Consider the following 23,719-nt stretch of genomic DNA (forward strand, 5'->3'; position numbering starts at 1 on the left):
GACAAATTCCCGATGATTGGAGTAGAGCTCTAATAGTACCCATATATAAAAAGGGAAATAAAACTGAATGTGAGAATTACAGAGATATTTCCCTACTGAGTGTTCCAGGCAAGATTTATGCCAGTATACTTGAGAAACGGTTGAGAAGAATTGTGGAAGAAAAGCTTGGAGAAGAACAAGCTGGATTCAGGCCAAATAGAGGCTATTAGGATCAGATCTTAACTTTACGACAATTAGTTGAGAAAGCATGGGAATATAACAAAGATCTGTATTTAAGTATTGTCGATCTGGAAAAGGCATACAACAAGGTGCCAAGAGAGAAGCTATTCAATACACTACAGTTATATGGCGTCAATGGGGCATCATATCAAGCAATACTTAGTCTGTATTTGAGTTGTAAGTCAGCAGTTAGAATTGAAGGAAGTACAGGAAGATGGTTTAATGTTAAATCTGGTGTGAGACAAGGATGTACATTATCCTCTCTGTTATTCATTATCTATATGGACCACATTATGAAGGAAAGTGGTATTAAACATGATATCAGAATTGTAGATGTTAATGTCAGCTCTTTGCTTTATGTGGACGATGTTATGCTTCTAAATAAATCCACTACAAGTTTGCAAGAGTCCCTGACTAAACTGAATAACTGTTGTAATAGATATGGTATGAAGGTCAGCATTAAAAAGACAAAGACAATGAAAATAGGTAGAATCATTGAAAATGTCAATTGTGTTGTGATCAGGGACCTGTGGAACAAGTAAAACATTTCAGCTACTTAGGCACGATTTTTACTGAAGATGGTAAATTAAATATGGAAATAGACAACAGAATCAACAAAGCTGGTATGGTAGGAAGTCAACTGAATAAATTCATATGAAAAAAGAGAGAAATTAGTCGGAACACTAAATTAGCTGTATACAAGACAGTGTTCAAACCAGTTTTTAACTTATGGATCTGAGAGCTGGGTCAGAAGTAAAACACTTGAACAAAGACTAGAGACCGCAGATAGGAGAGTCCTGAGAAAGATTAGAGGCGTGAAAGACTAGAAATGAATGAATTTTTTCAGACTTAAGAGAAAGCAATTCACACAATGAAAAATGAAAAGTTGGCAATTGTTGGGGATCTAAATAGCAGAGTAAGAAATGACTGTCAGACATACAAAAATATTTTTGGAAAATTTGGAGAAAAGAGCAAAACTAATAACAATGCCAAATACCAGTTGGATTTCTGCTCAGGACATGGACTGGTTATTACTAACACCATGTTCCAACATAAAAATGTGCACAAATTCATATGGAAAGAAAAGGCAAGGAATAAGGAGTCTCACTGACTACATTATTGTTGATAATGATGTTTTTTCCCAGGTGCAGGACACCAGAGTGTACAGAGGATTTGAAATTGGAAGTGATCACTATTTAGTCTTGAGCAGGATAAAATTAAATTTTATATCAAAAAGAATAACATATAAGAAAGTTTTAAGGTGAATAAAAGTTGAGCAGCTCTCAGATGTGAACTGTCACCTAAAATACACAAACATTATTCAAAAAAAAATGAAAGAGTTTCAGAACAATAACCAAAGCTTAGAGATTCAGTTGCAAATTCTGAAGAAAACATTGACTGATTGATTGCTTCAGCCATAGAGGCATGTGGTGAGGTTGTCTGCAAGGGTAGAAAACTCAGAACTCCATAGTGGACACAGAAAGTTAAAGAGGCAGTGTAGGAAAATAAGAAAGCATATCAAAGGATCAGGCAAATGAGTCAGCTTGTGCTCTTAGAGAATACAGAGACAAATGTAACAAAGCTAAACACTGTATAAAACTAGCTAAACAAGCAAAAAAAAAAAAAAAAAAAAAAAAAAAAAAAAAAAATGTGAGAATTACAGAGGTATTTCGCTACTGAATGCTCCTGGTAAGATTTATGTAAGTATACTTGAGAAAAGTCATGGGAAGACTTTGGTAAGAACACAGAAAATAAATATCAAGATATTTTTGAAGTTTATTGAAGAAGCTCAGAAATTGAGGAAAGAGTGCTGTAAAAAGAAATAGAGATGATAAAGACGACATGAAAACTGGAGAAAAAGATTTCCTCGATGTATGGAGTAATTACTTCGAAAAATTGCTAAATGAAACAAGCAGTGACAGCACAGTGGTAAAAAATTACTGACCAGTCATGCAATCAGGAATACATATCCATATGTGAATTAGAAAAAGCCATCAAAAGCCTGAAATGTGGAAAGGCAGCTGGAGTAGATGATATTTGACCAGAAATGCTGAAGTATGGAGGTATAAAAGTCTTAACGTGGCTCCACTGCATAGTTCAGAAGACATAGACAGATGGATGAATTCCAGATGACTGGAGTAGAGCTCTCATAGTACTCACATACAAAAAAAGGAAATAAAACTGAATGTCAGAATTACAGAGGTATTTCCCTACTAAGTGTTCCTGGTAAGATTTATGTAAGCATACTTGAGAAATGGTTGAGAAAGACTGTGGAAGGGAAGCTTGGTGAAGAACAAGCTGGATTCAGGCACTACAGAGACTGTCAGGATCAAATTTTCACTTTAGGACAAATAGTTGAGAAATCATGGGAATAAAACAAAGATCTGTATTTAAGTTTTGTAGATCTGGAAAATACATATGACAAGGTGCTAAGAGAGAAGTTATTCAAAAGCTACAGTGGTATGGTGTGAATGGGACATTATATCAAGCAATGAATTGTAAGTCAGCAGTTAGAATTGAAGGAAGTACAAGAAGATGATTTAATGTTAAATCTGGTGTCAGACAAGGATGTACATATCCCCTCTGTTATTCATTATCTATATGAAGAAATCACACTATGAACCTGATATCAAAATTGGAGATATTAATCTCAGCTCTTTGCTTTATGCAGATGATATTATACTTCTAAATAAATCTGCCAGAAGTCTGCAAGATTCCCTGACTAAATTGAATAGCTGTTGTAATAGATATGGTATAAACGTCAGCAATATCTAGACAAAGACAATGAAAATAGGCAAAATCATTGAAAATGTCAACTGTGTTGTGAATGGAGAACCTGTGGAACAAGTAAAACATTTCAGCTATTTAGGCACGATTTTTACTGAAAATGGTAAATTAAATATAGAAATAGACAACAGAATTAGCAAAGCTGGTATGGTGGGAAGTCAATTGAATAAATTCATATGGAATAAGAGAGAAATTAGTCAGAACACTAAATTAGCTGTATACAAGACAGTGTTCAAACCAATTTTAACTTATGGATCTGAGAGCTAGGTCAGAACACTTAACCAAAGACTAGAGACTACAGATATGAGATTCCTGAGAAAGATTAGTGAAGTGAACAGATGGCATCAATAGCAATATCATATTAAAAATGAGGATATTAGGAAAGAACTTGACATTGTTAACATCTAATCTCAGATGGTATGGTCACTTAGACAGAATGGGCGAGGAAAGATTAGCAAAACAAGCGTTCTCCGCCAGGTTGGCAGGAAAACGACCCAGAGGAAGACCAAGGTATAGGTGGATTGATAAGGTACAAAGTGCATTAGACGATAGAAATATAAGATCTGATAATGTTGGAGTCTTGACAAGTAACAGACTGATTTGGAGGAAAATTGTAGATAAGAAGTTAGTAATGATTTAAATTTTTCATGTAGTACTATCAATATCCTCTACATCCCTTGAGGGTAGATGACAGGAATTTGATGATGATGACTCACAACAATAGTTTACATAGTAGGGAGGCAATATGCAAGCTCCACATTACCTGAACCAACATGCAGCATAATCTTCAGTGGCAAAAAGGACAAGTACAGTGGGATCTGAAAGCTTGGAAAGCTGTGTTATTAAGTGGCAAATCCTACTACACCCTCTACCAAGAAGATGGACGTGTGGGTGTGACAGATGATCACTGAAAGTCTTTTACCAAAGTGCATAGCCCCAACTATGAAATACGGAGATTTTGATGTGATGGTATGGTCCTGTTTTTCTTGTTTTGGCCTTGGACCTCTGTGGTGCCACAAACATTGAACTCTGAGAGGTATCTAAACATTCTGGACAATGCAATGCCTCCAACTTTGTGGTGTTTCTACAAAATTGCCTATTGTCTCTTTCAGCAAGATAATGTACTGTGTCATAAGGCTGCTGCTGTAACTGCGTGGTTTGTGGACATGAATGTTATCACAATGCTCAACTCTATGAACATCTGTGGAATGAACTGGAGCGTCATGTGAGGTCAAGGGATATCCACAAAACAACAGTCCAGGATGGTATTTGATGACTTCTTTTCAAGCCGTGTATGTGGATCATAACATGAAGGAAAATTACAGTAAACCTGATAATAGATCTGAGATATCAAACTTACCTCTTTGCTTTATGCAGATGATATACCTCTAAACATATTCAGTGCAAGTTGCTAGGATTCTCTAACGAAATAGAATAATATCTATAACAAATTCGGAATGAAAAAAAAAAAAAAACAATAAAAAGACCAAAATTATAAAAAGGCAGGAACATAAAAAACTTATCTGCTCTCTCTCAACAGAGTATTTATAGAAGTAAATATTTCAGCTATATGCGTGGATAGGCTTATGTGTTCGTCAGACATGTTATGTTAGGTTTCACGGTATAAAAAGAACACAGATGGTTAAGCACATAACTATTTATTAACTTAAAGGCTAATATTTCGCTGGTAATATATCCAGCATCTTCAGAGCACACAACACAAAGTTTGTTACAAAGGCAAGACAACCACAATCCGGTGTAACAGTGGGGACAGTATAAGTGATTGCAGCATGCAACATAAGACTAAAGTCCTAATATGGCGCCATCTAGGTTAAAAAAAAAAAAAAAAAAAAAAAAATCAAAATTTTGAAATAGTAGTCCAAATGATAAAAAATCAAAGTAATAATTATTAATTTGGTCTTAGGATGACTGTCTCCCAAATCTTTGGTAGATTTATGCAGCCATACTTGTTAAGGTTTGGGGTATGTTTTAAGGCTTCTGTTGATTCCAGGAACAACCTCTCTGACTTGTAGAAGCTTCTGTGCATTACTTTTGTTTCTTTCCAATTGATCCTGTGTGTAGGGGTATCCAAAGCATGGTCTGCCAGACCCGACTTACCATAGCGAAAGTGTCGGATATATTTTTTGTGTTCACTGAGGTGGATGTCCACATTTCTTCCTGTCTGTCCGTAGTAGGCTTGATGGCAGGAACAGGGCACTTCATAGACACCAGGATGTGATAAAGGAGTGCATTTGTCCTTAGGTGAACGGATGAGAGTTGCTAATTTTTTATAAGGTTTAAATACTGTGCATAATTGGTGTTTGTTAAGCACCCTAGATATCTTTTCAGATGTGCCTTTAATGTATGGGATGGTGATTGTTTTGTTGTAGTCTTCTGTGGTAGATAGAGGGGATTTATGGGTAGCATTTAGTATGTTATCTATTTTACGGGGATTATAACCATTGTTTAAGAAGGTTTGACGTAGGTGAGAAAGTTCAGCAGTGAGAGCAATGTCATTGGAACAGATTGCTCTAGCTCTATGGGTTAGTGTTTTTAAGATACCATATTGTTGAGAAGGGTGGTGGTGTGATTGTTTGTGTAAGTATCTCCCTGTATGTGTGGGTTTTCTGTAAACAGAAAATGATAAGGAACCTTCTGGAAGACATGTGACCAGTGTGTCCAAGAAAGGCAGGCAGTCATTGGCTTCTAGTTCCATTGTAAAGTGGATTTTAGGATGCTGGCTATTTAGATGCACTAAAAATGTATTCAATGTGTCTGGGCCATGTGGCCAAATGGCAAACACATCGTCAACATAGCGTAGCCAGAGGCTAGGTTTGAGAGTGGCTGTGTTGATAGCTAATTTTTCCAGATGTTCTATGTAGAAGTTGGCTAAGGGGGGAGAAAGAGGTGAACCCATAGCTGTCCCATCTAACTGTTTGTATATTTTCCCTTTCCATGTAAAATAACCTGCCTGTACTGTGAATTTAAATAGCTGGTATATATCTGGGGGAAATTGTGAATTTAGTAAGTTTTGCACAGAAGCTTCTACAAGTCAGAGAGGTTGTTCCTGGAATCAACAGAAGCCTTGAAACATACCCCAAACCTTAACAAGTATGGCTGCATAAATCTACCAAAGATTTGGGAGACAGTTATCCTGAGACCAAATTAATATTTATTACTTTGATTTTTTATCATTTGGACTACTATTTCAAAACTTTGATTTTTTTTTTTTTTTAAACCTAGATGGCGCCATATTAGGACTTTAGTCTTATGTTGCATGCTGCAATCACTTATACTGTCCCACTGTTACACCAGATTGTGGTTGTCTTGCCTTTGTAACAAACTTTGTGTTGTGTGCTCTGAAGATGCTGGATATATTACCAGCGAAATATTAGCTTTTAAGTTAATAAATAGTTATTTGCTTAACCATCTGTGTTCTTTTTATACCGTGAAACCTATCATAACAAATATTTCAGCTATTTAGACAGTTAAATTACTTGGGCTTTAATTACCTGTTGGGTTAAATTACCTGTCATTAATTACAATTAATGACAGGCCATAACCTAATAAGAAAGATAGATGAGATGGGATGGATTTTTGCATTAAGCCTTAGATATAATTTTTTTAAAACAAATATACCCATGAACAGTTCACAATCTACAGCATAATGCATCACTGGGAACAATGGTTAGAAAAACTAGATGCTTCCTTAATAACAAAAACTATTTTTTCCACCTTCTTCAATCTGGATGTCCACTGTTAAGCTGATGTTAGGTCAATGAAAGTGACTCAAGATTTAAGTTTCTTCTGGAAGCCTGCTTCAATCTGTGTTGTTGTCAGGGCCAGGACCTGGTCACAGCAACTTCTTTCCGGCCTGAAGCCAGCTTGTTCAATTTCATTTTTCCATTTCTTTATTGGTCCTCTGCATTTTCTAGTGCCATCAGCAGGTCTCCATTCTGTCAATAATTTCAGCTCTTTCATTGTTATATCTTGCAATGTGTTGTGAAGGAATCTGGGCCTGCTCTTTTTTTCCACCAATATGGACCCGGATCTTTCTGTTGGAGAGAATGGATTCAAAAAGCTGGAAAGTTTTTTTGCACCTTATAATATTTCCTAGCTTTAGGAGGAAATTCCTGATCCAGACTGTGTCATAAGCTGATGTTAGGTCAACGAAAGTGACTCCAGATTTAAGTTTCTTCTGGAAGCCTGTTTCAATCTGTGTTGTCAGGGCCAGGACCTGGTCACAGCAACTTCTTTCCGGCCTGAAGCCAGCTTGTTCAATAGGGAGTGCTCTTTCAATGAGTGGTGAAATTCTTTTAAGGAGAATAATTCTTTCAAAGAGCTTAAAGGTGGAGCAAAGCAAGGAGATAGGTCACAGATTTTTCACATCATTTGGATCTTTCCCTGGTTTGGGCACGGTAATTATTTTGGCTTCCTGCCACAGATTTGGTAGTTTTCCAGTCATTATAATTTCTGAGAAAAGGGAGGCCAACCATGTTTGGCCTTGTTGACTGAGATGCTTTAGAAACTCAGGGAGGATACCATCCACTCCTGCAGCCTTGCCATTCTTGGTGAGTTTTAAGGCTACCTGTACCTCTTCCTGAGATACTGGGTGTACAAGTTCAGGAAGCTCGGGGCCCATGTTCAGGATTTGTCTCTGATGGAAGATTGCACAGTAATTTTCCTGATAGAGCTGGGACGTATCTTGGAGGGTTTCAATAAATGATTAGCCATTTGATAAGGAGTTATTTCTGTTGTTTTGTGTGTTGTTGGTTCTGCCCCACCTATTTTTCTCATAAGTGACTGGCTTTTCCGGCTAGATGTGGTTAAATCGAGTCAAGGATGGTTGAGCTCCATCTTTCCTTTCTGTTAGCAACAGTTGGGTCTTCAGTCTCTTCATATGTCTCTGCTCGTAACAGTATTCTTCAGTAACCAAGTGATCTAATGAGCTGCTTTAGCCACTTTTGCTATGTACCCCCCTAACTTTAACTCCCAATCCACTAACACCCCCAAGTCTCTGGCTTCGTCAATTTCCTGGAGTACAGTTCCACCAATGTGGTATACTGCTGATAAATCATTTCACCCCAAAATGCATAACCTTGCACTTTGCCACATTAAACTGACATCCATTCTCCTTAGCCAAGTCTGCCAATCTATCCAAATCGTTGTTTTCTTTTAATCTTTGTGTTTTTTTAAAAACCATCAGGTTTTTTGTAATGAGTGAATCTAGTTGCTATGAGTTTTACAATTAATGAGTAATAAAAAATCTTGTTAATGCTCAGTGTTTTTTAGTTATAAAAAAAATCCTTCAAAAAAACAAAGTGAGTGATGTCCTAAATTATTATGATTGTTAATAAATTTTTTTCCCCCATCAAATTTTATGAAATTTCATCCATCCAGAGCTGAGTTAGTGTTTTGCATAATTTCAAAACCTTTAAATTCAGGAAAATTGGTCAGACCAAAATGAAAATAAGATCACTGAATAAATTTTTGTAATTCTAAATACCAAATTACAATATAATCCATCCAGTCACAACTGAGGAATATGTACTTCTAATAATATAAAATTAACTCACACAAAAAAAACTACAATATGATGAAAGTTGAAGAATGTGAGCTTCTCTAGACAAACATGTCCAGGAGAGCACAGTGATTGTTTAAAATATATTTCTATTGTGGACTGACATCCCCAAGATAGACAACAAATCATTCCTGTTTATGGCTCTACCTAGATAGGACTTTAGTGTCACCCACGTGGTTGGGCTTAGTATTGTTTGTTATTTGTGCATATGTTACATTAATTGATTTTGTAATCCCCGTAGATGTCCTAGTGACTAGGACGAAATATAGGAGTATTAAATTCTATTTTAATTCTTTGTGAGTGTTGTAAAAAATCCATTAAGCCTCCAACATGATGTCCTCACAGCACTTAAGCCTCTACACACTGTTTATGGGTGGTTGATGCAGGAAGACTTCACAAGACTCTTTAAATGTTTCTACTCTACTGTGTGGTTTGTAGCCAGGACATGATCCACAGTCCTGATCGTCCATGTTGGTGAAATCTGATATTATCCATATCTTCTGTCTTTATTTTTGCTGATTGGCCAGTTTGTCCATAATCATTTAAATTATGCAAACAATGAATTCTACAAACTTCTGAAAGAAACTGTGGGTAAATCTCTTTGAAGTAAATGGAAAGAAAGAAGTCAACTTAAATGAAGAGAAGGAAGTGTAATAATTTAAAACTTTTTTTTATCATACAAACAACATGTTCTGCATAAGGAATGGTTATGTAGTAAATATTTTCAGAGATGAACCTTATTTGGAAGTTTAATTCATTAATACTTTGCTGACTGTAGAACCATTATAAGCTTTTAAAGGATATTTCATTAAAACAACCTTGAAGGCTTATCATGATAAATAACAAACAAATTATTCCTTTGATTCCATGAGTTCATTATAGTGGGAGATGATGGTAAAAGAATTAAATTAAAGTGAATCAACTACAGTGAATGCGGAATGATTTCACAAACAATATTTTACTTACCTTCTAATTTCATGCCCATCTTTAAACATTTATCAAATCTGCATGCAGGGCATTTTTTTCTTGTGCTTATAGCAACATGACAATTAGCTCCCCTAAGACATACATAATTCTTCTTATTTTGCACTGTCCGCTTGAAAAAACCTTTGCAACTTTCACATGAAAATATACCATAGTGAAAACCTGATATACGATCCCCACATATAGGGCAAGGTCCACTAAGCAGTTGCTGACGAGAGATTCCAGAAGCACCAGATATGCTCAGCGTCCCCTGAGGAACATCAGCAAATAAAGGGGTTCTATTTTCTTCACTACTATTATCTGCTGAATGCTGTCTAGCTGGACTTGTGAGATCACTAGTATTAGACTCATCTGATGCACTGGAGGCTGCAGAAGCACTGGATGCTATAAAAATAATAAGAATAAAAAAAAAACATAAGTTTACCACTTTTATTTTTTCAATTAGAAACTAGGATCAAAATTACAATCTAATTCATCTCTCATAAAAACTAAAAGCTAAAAATTTTTCAAAACAGTGTTACATGTTATCACTTGTAACTATTCATGCATACTATCAACATTCTCTCTAAATTACAAAAGCAAATATCTCCTGATCAGCAATTGGTATGACCTGAGCAACCATGAGCTCAGGTAGTGATTTCTGAAAAACAAAAGTGCACAACATACTTTATATTTATGAGCTTGCAAAATTATTTTTTTTTTTAAAAAAAAAGAGAAGTTACATATTTTTATTCAACTGAAAATATAATTATATAAAATATATGCATACATATTTTACTACATGCTTTGACATATTAGTAGTCAAACTTAAAAATCATACACTACTGATCCACTGCTGCTTTAATACTACAATAACAAAATACACTTTTCATCAGTGGATCATTTTTTACAGTGGGCAGAAGACTATCTTAAGTGCATTAAAAAATTAAATCTTAAGTGCGGGAGTGTGATGATTACTGTACAGCCATGAATGCACAGGGCTTAGAGAGTAGACTGCATACTATGCAATGAATCAAAATATCAAATACAAAGTACTGAAATAATAGTTCAATGTAACAAACTTTGTAGAAACTACATTCTGGATTAAAAATAATATGAATGAAACTTTCACTTATGCTAAAACTTAAACTAACCTTCACAACAAGATCAGATCATCTAGAGTATAGTCGACTCTCACTATAGCAAACTCACAGGGACCATGGGAATAGTCTGTTACTGTGGATAGTTTGCTGTGAATTTCTTTTAAAACAAGATAATAAAGAAATTTTAAGGCTAGCAACTGTAATTCTTTGAATTTTTTCTTCAATCCCTTAAGCACAGATGCTAGCTTAAGGAACTGAAGAACCATATTAATTTGATTTATATGCTTGTAGGCCACTGTGATATAATAACACTAATATCTTGGAAATCTTAATGAATGCTATCCCTACAAATGATAGGGTGATTGTACATAAATATCTTTTCAAAGCAGCAACAATGGTGAGAAGATACTGTAAAATACAGTTGACCCCTGAACAACGCGGGAGTTAGGGGTGCCAACCTCCTGCATCATTCGAAAATCCACATATAACTTTTGATTCTCCAAAAACTTAACTGCTAATATCCTACTGTTGATTGGAAGTCTTAACAATAACATAAAGAGTTGATTAACACATATTTTGCATGTTAGATGTATTATATACTGTATTCTTACAATAAAAGTAAGTTAGAGAAAAGAAAATCATAAAGAAGAGAAAATACATTTACAGTACAGGATAAATACTGTACTGTACTGTATTTATCGATACTATAAGTTTACATCATCTGTTTACAAGACGAATTGTCCATCTGTCAGTACCTACATCAATATTTTCTTATATGATACAAAATGCTGCAGATGTTATATGTAGTACTAACACTAGACATCAAAAATGAAAAGCGATAAAGAAATACATATTTAATTGCCGTAACAATTTATGCATTGATAATGGTGCAGCAATATGATTGCTTTATGGTAGCCTTAGTGCAATAGCCTAGCCTATACACTAATGAATGAATCATTATAATTTTTTTATTTTATGCTAATAAATTAACAGTTATTTTATGCAGTTATGATTTAATACTGCATCTTTAAGTTTGTTTACATTTCTCTCAACTGTGGATGGTGCCATGTAAGTATTTGTGTGTGTGTAAGTTTTGATAAATTTTAACTTTTTTTTATAATAGATTTGTGTATATTTTATGGTAAATGATAAAATAGACTAATATTTACATATATTTTACGCATTCATGACATATCTAATGTTTTCTTAATTTTTTCGATATATCTAAGCTATGCAGTTTGTCTGTGAATTTTTTCAAATTGTCGAAATCTCTAAGAAAAAAAAATTTGAACTGTGCAGATCCAAACCCACGTTCCTTCAAGGGTCAACTGTATACTTAACTGGAATGACAGTTTTGCATTAAGAGCATTCGGTCGTTTACTTTTGCCATATTTGATTTTAAAAAAAGCTTAATTTTTTACAATACTGTAAAATCACAGGATGGGTTGCAACAAATGGATAGCATATCTGATCTTCAACTGAAAGACTAAAGTTTGAATCCCACCATGGGCACAGATATTTATGTCTTCTAGTGCTAGTTGTGAGACCACAATCCTGCTTACTTAGGTATGAAGTAGCTGAAACAAAATTTTATGTTTGGTCTCTAGAGAAGGAGTTTAGTTATCTAACCCTGAACTTAGAATACTAAATTGCTAAAAGTTTAGAATCTTTCATCAGTGAGAAAGATTCTAAACTTCTGACATTAAAAAATTATTTGCCATCTAGTAACAACAGCTAGGATTTTTCAGATTTGAGTACCTGGACTCAGTGAGTCTTTTAATTTTTATTATGACTTGATAATGAATCTGAAACTCAACAAGTCTGAATCCAAATTTTGTGTTTAAAAAAAAAAAAAATTGAATTTTGTTGATTTTGACTTCTTGCACTTTTATTTTGGATTTAGAAATTATCTAACTTATTTCACTTTTAACTGAACACACTCACAATCAATGATTTTAAAAAAATGCATTACCATATTAATATTCAGTATATAAAACATTAATTTTCTTGGAACTGTGCTTGGATAAGATATAAAATCCTTCAGAGGAACATTAGTGAATAGAGAGGAGATGTCAAAACTGACTGTTATGTCAGTATATTGGAGTTTAGGTTTTCAATAGTGGCTTAAAGCAGGCAGAGTTTTTAATGTGTGAAGAGGTGTTGCCAGTATGTTGAGTGACTACTAATAGTTTGTATGTGGGCAAATGTCATCCACAATATGGAAAAATGATACATTCTGTTTGTAAATTTTTGGCAGCCAGTATATTTGGGGGAGGAGGAGGAGAATCTAGAATTGGATAGTTTAAGTTTATTTGTAATTTCCACAGGCCAGTGGAAATTACTATTTACCACAGACCAGAAACTGATCTGTGGTAAATAGAGTTTCGTGTGTGTAACCATTTTGGTTAAGAACTACAGTGGAATTTCCCTTATCTGCTTTTATAATAATAATTCTTTTGTTATTCTTGATTTCAGCTAGTGCTTCATATTCCTTGTTGGAGATATCACCCCCCCACCTCCTAACAATATGGGATCATTAAAAAAACCTATACAACAGAGCAAAATGGATCAGCTCTGATAATAATGCCCTCACACTGAACACATTGCAACACTCTCTTAGCCAATGGCAAATCTCCACTGAATACAAGGAATGTTAAAACTCCAAAACCACACCTCTCCCCTCCAGAACAGACTGCACCAAATCTATTACCATCCCATATATCCGAGGCACATCTAAAAAACTGACAAAAAAAATTCTAAAAAAAAAAACCTTATAACCACTTAGACCATATAAAAAATTGGCATCCCTTATTCATATCCCATATCACAAAGATCAGACCCAGTCCCTAGACCTGTCAGGTTCCATGCAGGGGGGGGGGTTCCATAATAAGGAATGGTCAACAAGCCATGAGTAGTTTGCCAATAATGTCTTGGAATCCTACCACAAGATACTATGGAAAAAGGCCATCTTACTCCACAGAAGCAAATTCAAATTCAAGAATTTTCCTGGAATCTGCCTCAACCTTAAGGAACTACCCAAACCTCAATAAATATGGTTGTATATAAAGCACATAATAGTGGTGAATCCTTCTTCAAAGGCGCTGTCAGAAGATACTGTCAATGCACTTGATCGAGGACATAATTTTGCCATCACTCCTGAAACAGTACCAGTTTTGAAAATAATGACTATTGTGGAACATGATTTCTATGATCTCCCACATGCAAGGGCTAATAACATTCCACCTAAGAGAACAAAAAATTTTCAAAATCAAAGCTGAAAAGGGAAATGCTACTGTTATTATGGACAAAATGGATCATAATAGAAAAATGAAGAATCTCCTTAAGGAATCCTCTACTTATCAGATCACAGATTGGGATCCTACCAAATCTCAAAAGAAAAAAATAAACTTAAAAAAAAAAAGTTACATTTTGTCACAAACAGATTACCAAAAAACTTCGACCTCTTTCATGTCAAACCATCCAGGATATATGACAGCAAAGACAGCCCAGCCCTACCTACAAAATGGCTAAACATTAATCCAAATCACTTTCCCCTCCTCCTCACAGGCAACTAATTCTCTCTCTTTTATAAAAAAATTTCACTACACTTTAAAACTTGAATAAAAATTTAATCCTGACAAATTCTGACATTGTAGTGGGCCTTAACATTATTTCACTGTTCACTAACATACCTTTGGCAGAGACTCTTGACCTTATTAAGCCACATTTCCCCTCTGATATAGATGAATTATTCAAATTCACATTGATTCCAGTTACTTCTTATGGAAAGGAAAAATATATAAACAGCTGGATGTGATTGCTTTGCATTCCTCCTACTAGCCAATTTTTACAAAGAACATTTTGAAAATCAAGCACTCAACACAAGCAACTAAACCAATGGTCTGGTAATGCTATGTTAACAATGTGTTTGCTATTTGGCCTCATAGCCAGATGCATTACACACATTTTTAGCACATCTTAACAGCCAGCATCCTAAAATAAACTTCACCCTAGAAAAATAAAGTACCAATTGTCTCCCCCTTTCTTGATAAACTAGTGACAAGGCTTCCTAATAGCTCATTATTTCTTTTCCATTTATAGAAAACCCACACATACAAAAAGGTACTTGAATGCTTGAATAAAGTTCTCTTCAAATATGCTTTCCATACCATTTTTAAACCATTCATGCAGCTAGCTACCTTAGCCAGCCTGTTTGGCTGAGTGGTTAGCATATCCGCTCTCCAGTCAAAAGGCTACGGGTTCGAATTTTGCCTGTGGGCTTGGATGTTTGTGACTGTCTGAAAATACTAGTGGTAGTTGGGAAGTAGATGCCATTGGTGTAGTTGTGGTTCATTGTGGGTGGTGGAGATAGAGAGTTGTAGATTAGATGCCCTCCCTCGATGAGTCTTTGGACTCCCTGGAGGTGTAAAGTAATAATAATAAGCAATCACATCACTACCCATCCCAACAGTTCAGCATCTTCAAAACACTAACTCACCAAGCCAAGCTATTTGTTCAAATGACACAGCTCTTAAAACTAAGTCCAAATCCCCCCCCCCCCCCCCAGACCATTAAAGATGCTTAGCATCACACAACAGCAAATAACTATTCTAATCCTATATATTAAGGACACATCAAAAAAGACAGTAAAGTTCTTTTCAAATATGCTTTTCAACTTTTTTTCCACTTTTAAACCACTCATGCACTAGCTACCTTAATTTGCTCTTCTAATGATCAACTTCATCCTCTTGCATGTTCTGAAGTGTATAAAGTTCCTTATATCTGCAGTCTGGCCTACTTTGGACAGACTGGTAGATCAGTTAACATTTGCTTGGATTGACATAAAAATTACATCTTTGATCATCTTTATGGCAAGTTAGGACTAGCAGACCATGCTCTTGATACTCCTTCACATAGAATTAATTAAATGGAGGAAGACAGAGAAGTTGCTATAGGTCTGAAAGAATATTTTTAGAATCAGCATCTGGTGTGAAGCACTCCACAAAGCACTATTTTAGGACTTTAGACTTACCTTTGTTGTGTCTGCTTCAGTATTGCTCATCCTATATAGTGCCTGCATGCATATATCTATTTGCTCTTTGTTTCCTGATGATGGCAATTTGACTTTGCCAAAATATTGGAAGTATTAATTAAAAGTTTTTTCTAATTAATATGTAGTGTAAGTTGTTAATGTTCTTATATAATACCTTTATGGATAACCAATGTATAAGCCTTTCCATCAGAATGAAAAAAAAAAAAAAAAAAAAAAACAGAGGAGTCCAGGGCTGCCCAATGTCATCCCTCTTATTTAATATCTATCGAGATGAGACAGCAAAGAAATAGAAGAAAAACAAAACTAGAATTTAAACTGGATTGTTTACAGACAACCAAATAATCATAGCAAGAAGTGAAGGTAAACTCCAGAGATTAATATTTCCCTTAACACAATTGATAAAAAATTTGGAACAAATGCAAATTTGAAGAGACAAAACAAAAATCATAGGCTTTTAAAGTACTATCGCCAGTCAGAAGTAAAATCATGATTGAAAATAAAATTTTTGAACTGCTTCAAATACCTCAGTTGTGTTATATCATATACAAAAGATGCTTAACATTGATACCAAAATTTTAAACTTCCTAAAGGTAAATTAAATTCCTATGAAGGATAACAAGCCTCAGGGACAAAAAAAAAAAAAAATTCAGTTTATCAAAAAAAAAACTAAAAAGACTGAAAATATTTATCCTGCACACAAGATGTACAAGAACCTATAGCATATCAGTGCAGCATGTGAGATGCTGATACAGATTGAGAAAGAAGAAATATATTGACAATTTTCTTAAAGAGCTGGGGGTTGAAGATGTTAGGCACATTATGTGGAAGGCTGTTCCAGAGAACAGAGGTTGATGGAATAAATGAAGTGGAGAAGCAGGTTCAATGTGTTTGCAGCTGTACTGAAAAGTGATGTTGCACAGCAGCTGCTCTTGTTTTAACAGATCCAACAGCAACTGGAGGAATGACGTTTGCCAATTCACCCAAGCTGTGACTATGGAAGTATGAAGAGACACAGAGCTGAAACACTGCATCTGTTAGACAAAGGTTAAAGAGTGTGAGAGGAGTTATCAATGGTCAAATTACTCCAAACCTCTGGACAGTATCAAGAATTTTGTAGGAGGCTTTTATAGGTGCACCATACCAAATGTATGAACCGTATTCTAAGGATGGGCAGATTTGGGAGCTGGATGGGTTAAAAATAGCTTTTTGAGGTAGAAAAGAATGCCTGGTTTTTTGAAGGTTGAAGAGGCTATTGATGAGACTTGTTTGTGCCAGGAGAGGCAGGACTGCATTTTGGCATTGAAGGTAACCGGGTTATCCTTTCCTCACTTAAGGATGGTATAGAGATCAATATTAAAGGCACCAGTTGCAGATGTTGAGAACTACATGGTTTGTCAAAGGAGTAGGGTGAATGGAGAGTGCTATCATTGGCAAAGCTATGGATAGGATTTGTAGTGATTGAGAGCAAGTCATTTATGTATAGGAGAAAGAGGGCAGGCGAACCCTGAAGCATTCCTGCATTTTTGGCAAGGCTTGATGAGAGGGTGCTGTTAACCATGACACAGTGAATGACCAGCTGACTATCCAGTTGCAGAGTTTGGCAGATAGGCCGAAGAGATGACAGAGAACAGGTGTTAGCTCTAGAGCACAGTTTGAGTACAACAGGGGAGATGCTGCCAGGACCAGATGACTTTGTAGTGTTCAGGTTGTCTAATGTTTGATTATGTATTTTTGGCAAAAGACCACAAGGCACTCAGTGCTCAGTTGCTAGAATGGGAGGTAATTTAGAGGAAAAGAGTGATGCCAGGAGGTCAGCTTTTTCTTTGGGTGCTGTAATAGTAGTGTCACCTGGATGGGAGAGAGGTGGAAGAAGGCGAGTAAAAGTTGTATCCAATGGCTTTTGTGAGGGACCAGAAAGCATGGCTTCTGTTTGGACAAGATGCAGGTTTTCTACTATTGGTTTTTTATGAAATTTGCTGATAGTTTATTGTACACTTCTGCATAGACTGAGAATGAAGCTGACTCTTTTTCTTCAACTGCTTTCGTACATGTTCTGTTGAACCACGGCTTGGAAAGTGGATGATTTCTGCGACTTGTTCAGTGCAGGTGTCTGGGTCAGAACAGTTGAAGCAATTGTCATGCCATGGAAAACAAGAGCAGTAGTTCTGGAGGTTATACCATTTTGTACCTTTATAGTACCAAAGAACATGAGGTTGGATGTGGGCAGAGGAGGGGTGTTTTGTGAGACTGGAAACTTGCACACGATTGTGGTCTGGGTTGCTGAGAGGAGGTAACCTCTATGGTGTGTTGGGAAAGAGAACTAGTTTAAAAAAGATTAAGGGTATTGGGAAAGTGGAGGGGATTATCAGGAATTCAGATAAGTAGGTGTATGATCTGCATTAGATTATTGTTTATAGCAAAAACTTCCACTTCATGTTGAGCTTGATCAGTAGTGTTGGAGAAGGGGGAGTTGGAGTTGTCACATTTAGGTCACCGGATAGGTAACTTGATTGTCTACAACTCCAATTGATATCCCTTCACCCAAGCTTTATGGAACGGAAGGTGAAGAGATCTGAATGGTTTTTCAGAGTGTGGAGACTGGTAAATGCAGCAGATGAATGTTACTAAGTGACATTGAGTGTATGAATGAGTATAATATGCCTGAGCGAATAAGGACAACAAATCAGAATGGGATAGTTAGTATAAGGCATCAAGGTAAGGATGGAGCTAATGGGGGGGGGTCTGAAATTCATGTACACTAATGCTAGGAGAATTAGGAACAAGAAGGAAGAATTTTTGGCCTCAGTTGGCACTTCCAGACCACAGGTTATTGGCATTAGTGAAACATGGCTGACTTAGGATGATATAGCTAGTGGGATTGAATGTGATGGGTATAGTGTGTTCAGGAATGATAGGGAGAATAAAATGGGGGTAGGAGTATTGTTGATGATAGCTAATGAGCTGCAGCCAAGGAGAATAGAAGTTGAATTGCAGGATAGAGAAAAGAGCACATTTGAGGCCATTTGGTGTGAGATTGTGGCTAGCAGAACAAAATATACAATTGGGTGCTGCTATAGACCAGGTGATGGAAAAGATGGTGGAGATAGTATGCACAAGCAAACAGAAGAAATGAGTGGAAGGATGGTAATTATTATGGGAGATTTCAACTATGATTGCATTGATTGACAAGCTTAGGAGTTTGATTAGTTCAGTGCCATGGCATGTACAACTGCAAGGGCTAGAAGTTGATAGTGCATGGGAGGCAGTTAAGAAGTGTTTGCATGAAGCAATGGCTGACTGTATACCTAGAGTCCAAATAATAAATCAAGTAGGGGTTAAATGGATGAATAACACCATTAAGCTTGAGCTGCAAAAAAAGAAACAACTATGGAGGGAATTTAAGGAGAAAGGTGACCGGCAGGCACATGAACGGTATAAAGCGCAGGCCAGAAGGGTAACGAGTGTGGTAAGAAAAGCAAAAAAGGATTACAAAAGAACTTGGCCATGCAGGCTAAAGAGAATCCTACACAGTTTTTTTGATATTTTACCAGAACAAGTTACCATATGGTGTTTTAACCTTATTAAATAAAGGTCGAAACCAGTCTGAGTAGTGGCCCCTTGCCTTTAATACAAAGCACATACATCTCCTCCAGGAGATGTGCTTTGCATTAAGGGTAAATATTAAGATTAGTGATCAGAGCTTATTCTACTTTTACCATGAGTTGCCTTGGTCTTGCACTGCGTGCAGGGTCAGCTAGACTTGCAACACTTGCAGGTGCAAACTTGACTTATTTGTCTGTTTGTTTACTTGGGAAATGGAGTAAACAAGGTTTAAAATAGCTTGGTATCTTTAACATTTATTTTACCCAAGGTAAAATACTTTCTACATTTATATCTCCTACTGAGATTTTTATTTAATAAGGTTAAAACACCTTATGGTAACTTGTTCTGGTAAAATACTTATAAGCTCTGTATCACTAAAATCTTGATATTTCTAGCCTGGCTCCCACTGATGAGACCTCAATAAAGGTCGAAACCGGTCTGGGTAGTGGCCCCTTGCCTTTAATACAAAGCATCATACATCTCCTCCAGGAGATGTGCTTTGCATTAAGGATAAATATTAAGATTAGTGATTACAGCTTATTCTACTTTTACCATGAGTTGCCTTGGTCTTGCACTGCGTGCAGGGTCAGCTAGACTTGCAACACTTGCAGGCGCAAACTTGACTTATTTGTCTGTTTGCTTACTTGGAAAATGGAGTAAAACCAGGTTTAAAATAGCTATATATAAATATATATATATAGCTATTTTAAACCTGGTTTAAAATATATATATATATATATATATATATATATATAGCTATTTTAAACCTGGTTTAAAATATATATATATATATATGTGTGTGTGTTATAAGACGATAAGACACTAAACTAAGGAATTTTTTTAAAAAGTATTGTTGTGAAAACTAATTTTGTATTTCAAGACAGAAATCTGAATCAAAATATTAGAAACAGAAGTTGGTTTTAATCTGATTTCAAAGCAGAATTACATTTCAAGAGACATGACTGACTTACTTGTAGATCGTGCATCTTGTCCTGCCGGATGCAATATTTCCACGCTGGTTTCAGAATGACCATGGTAAGGATCTTCAGTAGTAGAAGTAACAGCATGGTCTGGAGTAACAGTAGTACTCCTATACACTGGAGTAGGTGATGAAGAAGCACCATATGAAACAAGTCTGCTGAATGGATGGGAATGCACAAGGCCATGGCTAGGGGAGAACTGTGATACACCATTCACACTACTACTGCTATGTCGATTTTGACTGGGACTTTGGGATGGGGAGTGCCCACCCTCTGGAATCTGAATCTGTTGAACCTAATAAAAATTAGTATATTGAAAACTTAATATTGCTTTCCCCAAAAACATTCAACAGGAACTCAATGGAAAATGCATAGATAACATAAATTAAACTATCATTAAATGAAAAGTTCTAGAAATCTGTAATAAATGAACCCTGTTAATACCACTGCTTACATTTAAAAAGAAATAATATCCTTTAAAAGTGCTTTACTTTTTTAAACTATCCAAATTTTTGGAAACAATTAAAAATATATTAACACAAAAGTATAATGCAGAAATGTCTTCAAATTAAATAAGGGAATGAACAGGCTATATCCAAGAGCCAGAACAACTATTAGTTTTATGTAGTCAAGTGAAAAATTAATTCTACATATTATTTCTTTCCTACAGGTGACAGAATAAAATGCATATTGAAGGTAGCAAATAGAACCAGTTCTAAATCATAGCATAATACAGCTAATATTTTAATACTACATTTTTTAGATAGCATGTTGTTTTATGGCATTGTGTACTGGTGGTTTATCTGTGGTGCAATAATATCTGTGAACAGAACAAATTATATATACAGAATTACAAATCTTAAAAATTACATATACAAATCTTACAAAATTACTTGGCCATTTCCATTTAAAAAAAGTATATACAGATCACAGACAAGTCACAGTATAAGAATATGCAGGAAAATATAATTAATCAAAGCACTGGAAATATCAATGCCATTTAAAGAGAAAAAAGTTGAAGGGAAGAGAGAAAAGGATAGGTAAGATGGATGACTACTACACAGAATTCTATAGTGATACTGATTAATGTTAAGCAGCATTTACAGTACTGCAAGACCCATCATTCATAGTGATCAATGATGAATTCAAATGGTTTCTGAGAAAGTTGACAAATCATACTCCACAGAATTCAGTTTATTATATATATATATAGTAACAGATAAGGGTAAAGGTCAGATATGCTAAAAATTGATGAAAAGACCATTTTCCAAGATGGTCTTTTCAAGCTATTTCCAGCCTCCAATAAGAAAGGGTAAGGTCTCAAACCAGAACAATGAAATTCCCTTACTTTCTTTCAAAATGTTGCTTCAGCATAATTCAAGGCCAACATATTAGTTATAATAAATTTAGTTTAATCCTTTATCCAAGTGTGAGCAAACAAAGTTTGCACCTGAAAGTATCTTCAGGACTGGGGTAAGGTGGTACAACACCAGGGCAACTCGTTGCAAAGGTGGAGCAAGCTACCAACACTCCTGTCTCAGTATCTCCTATAATGCAAAACACATCTCCTTGCGGATATGTCTAATGTTATGCATTAAGGGAAGGGCCACTACCCAGACTAGTTTCGATCTTTATTGAGGTCTCTTCAGTGGGAGCCAGGCCAAAAAAAAAAAAAAAAAAATTTGTTATAAAGCAAGATGTATTCTTCTCAGCAATTTAGTATCTTATCTTATATACTTGGTAAGAGATTTCTGAAATAGTGCATCAGTGAAGTTAGTGGAAGAAGTGTTATATGATCCTATTTCTATTGGTCTGGACTGAAAAATGTTTAGATCACCTAAAACTATAGCTAGGATACGGGAGTATTATGTCAATAAAATATATGCTCTCTATCTAGTTCCATGTTCTTTGGAATGGAATGCTTGAGATTATGAGAGAAAAGCCCTGTCACTTTTGTTTGAGACTGGGTACCTCATCTTTAATTGAAAAAAAAGTCTGATCTGTGATTAGCAGTTGCAATCAATATAAACATTACATATAAGCCTAAAAATGAAATTTTTAATTTTCAGAGAGAAGGTGTGAGAAATGTTGACTTGGTTTTCAGAAAAGAGTACTACACTAAACATATTTAGAACAAACTGGATATTACATCAAGCCACAATGTAGTCAGTGATCCTGAAGTTCCAGATGGATACTGGTAGTGGGTAATAGAGAGACATCTCAAAAGAATGAAAATTTAATTACCACTTTAACCAAATGATAAAACTTGTTATCAAGTTGCATATAATACTTGTCTTTTTAAGTTGAACATACCATGATGTTAAATAACTTTGGCAGGATTGAGTATATAAAATGTCATTTGACAAATCACACATAACAATACATGATGTTAGAGATATCCATGTTTTTAATTTTTTTTTTTATTTACATCATTGCCACACACACACAAGAGGCAGCGAAGCCTATAGCAAATCAATTATGGGTATAGGGCAGCAGATAAAAGTAATCCGTTCTGAAGAGCTAAAGGCTGAAGTCTTTAGGAAATACTTCATGGGGAAGGCTGTTCTACTAAACAGAGGTAGATAGAATGAAACATGAAAGGGAATAACAGGTTTAGTAAGTCAAAAAAGAAATGCTGAGCAGTGGTAACAGTTGGATATCAGTTCTGAACAGCACTCATGGAAATATCTGTAAGAGATACAATGTGAAAACTGACTACATATAAAATTCAGCAAATTGTTTTTTGATTATTCAAAGTGTGATTTAATGAAGACATTTAACAAAGATGGTCAACCACTAATTTTAAATCTTGCACTTCTCTGACATCAGGAAAAAAAAAAAAAAGAATTTGTCACTAATTGTATAAAAGACAAAAAGGACAGCTCACTGAACCATTTAGCCAAGGTTTGGAACTAATGACACCCCAATATATTTCCAATGTGAATGACACTGACCATAACACAGCAGATTAATAACAAGTTATAAGATTATTCCACAAAAATATGGTGGAGTATACTGTAACGCTGTCTCTGTGAATATAAACATGTACTTCCATGACTTTGTGTGTGTATGCACATGTACGAGCATGTGCTGTAAGGGGAAAAAAAGATATGAAAATAGAGCTGCTGTATGTGTAACAGCACTTTAAAGCTGAATTAATTGATAAGGATAGCAGTGGTTTTCATTATGAGTTTCCTATGATTGAACTGCATGGTTGCTGTCATTAATTCCTGACACATTATCCTCAAGGGATATACAGAATAATATGATAGTATTACATAATTAAGTTTATATTATTACTAGTTTCTATCAACCATTCTCTTCCAAATTAATTTGATATTTGTCAAGTTTATAATGTTGTTAATATATTTCAAATTTTAATCTTCTAAGGTATATTTGTTCAGACAACACATAAAACATCAGGTAACCT

General features: G+C 35.4%; 1 protein-coding gene across 1 annotated transcript in view; it reads right to left on the reverse strand.

Annotated features, from left to right (window-relative positions):
- LOC150098390 (nuclear hormone receptor FTZ-F1 beta-like) overlaps positions 1–23,719 on the reverse strand; it is a 164,420-nt gene that overhangs the window by 38,670 nt on the left and 102,031 nt on the right. The window contains exons 4-5 of the mRNA XM_090405189.1: positions 20,281–20,584; positions 9,554–9,955 (exon numbers count right to left, since the gene is read on the reverse strand). Of these exons, the coding sequence (XP_090261315.1) occupies positions 9,554–9,955; positions 20,281–20,584 (706 nt within the window). The remainder of the gene's footprint in view (positions 1–9,553; positions 9,956–20,280; positions 20,585–23,719) is intronic.

The sequence above is a fragment of the Typopeltis vanoorti genome, chromosome 15 (assembly GCF_054136105.1).
Source record: "Typopeltis vanoorti isolate ZY-2024b chromosome 15, IOZ_Tvanoo_1.0, whole genome shotgun sequence".
Classification (NCBI taxonomy): Eukaryota; Metazoa; Arthropoda; class Arachnida; order Uropygi; family Thelyphonidae; genus Typopeltis; species Typopeltis vanoorti.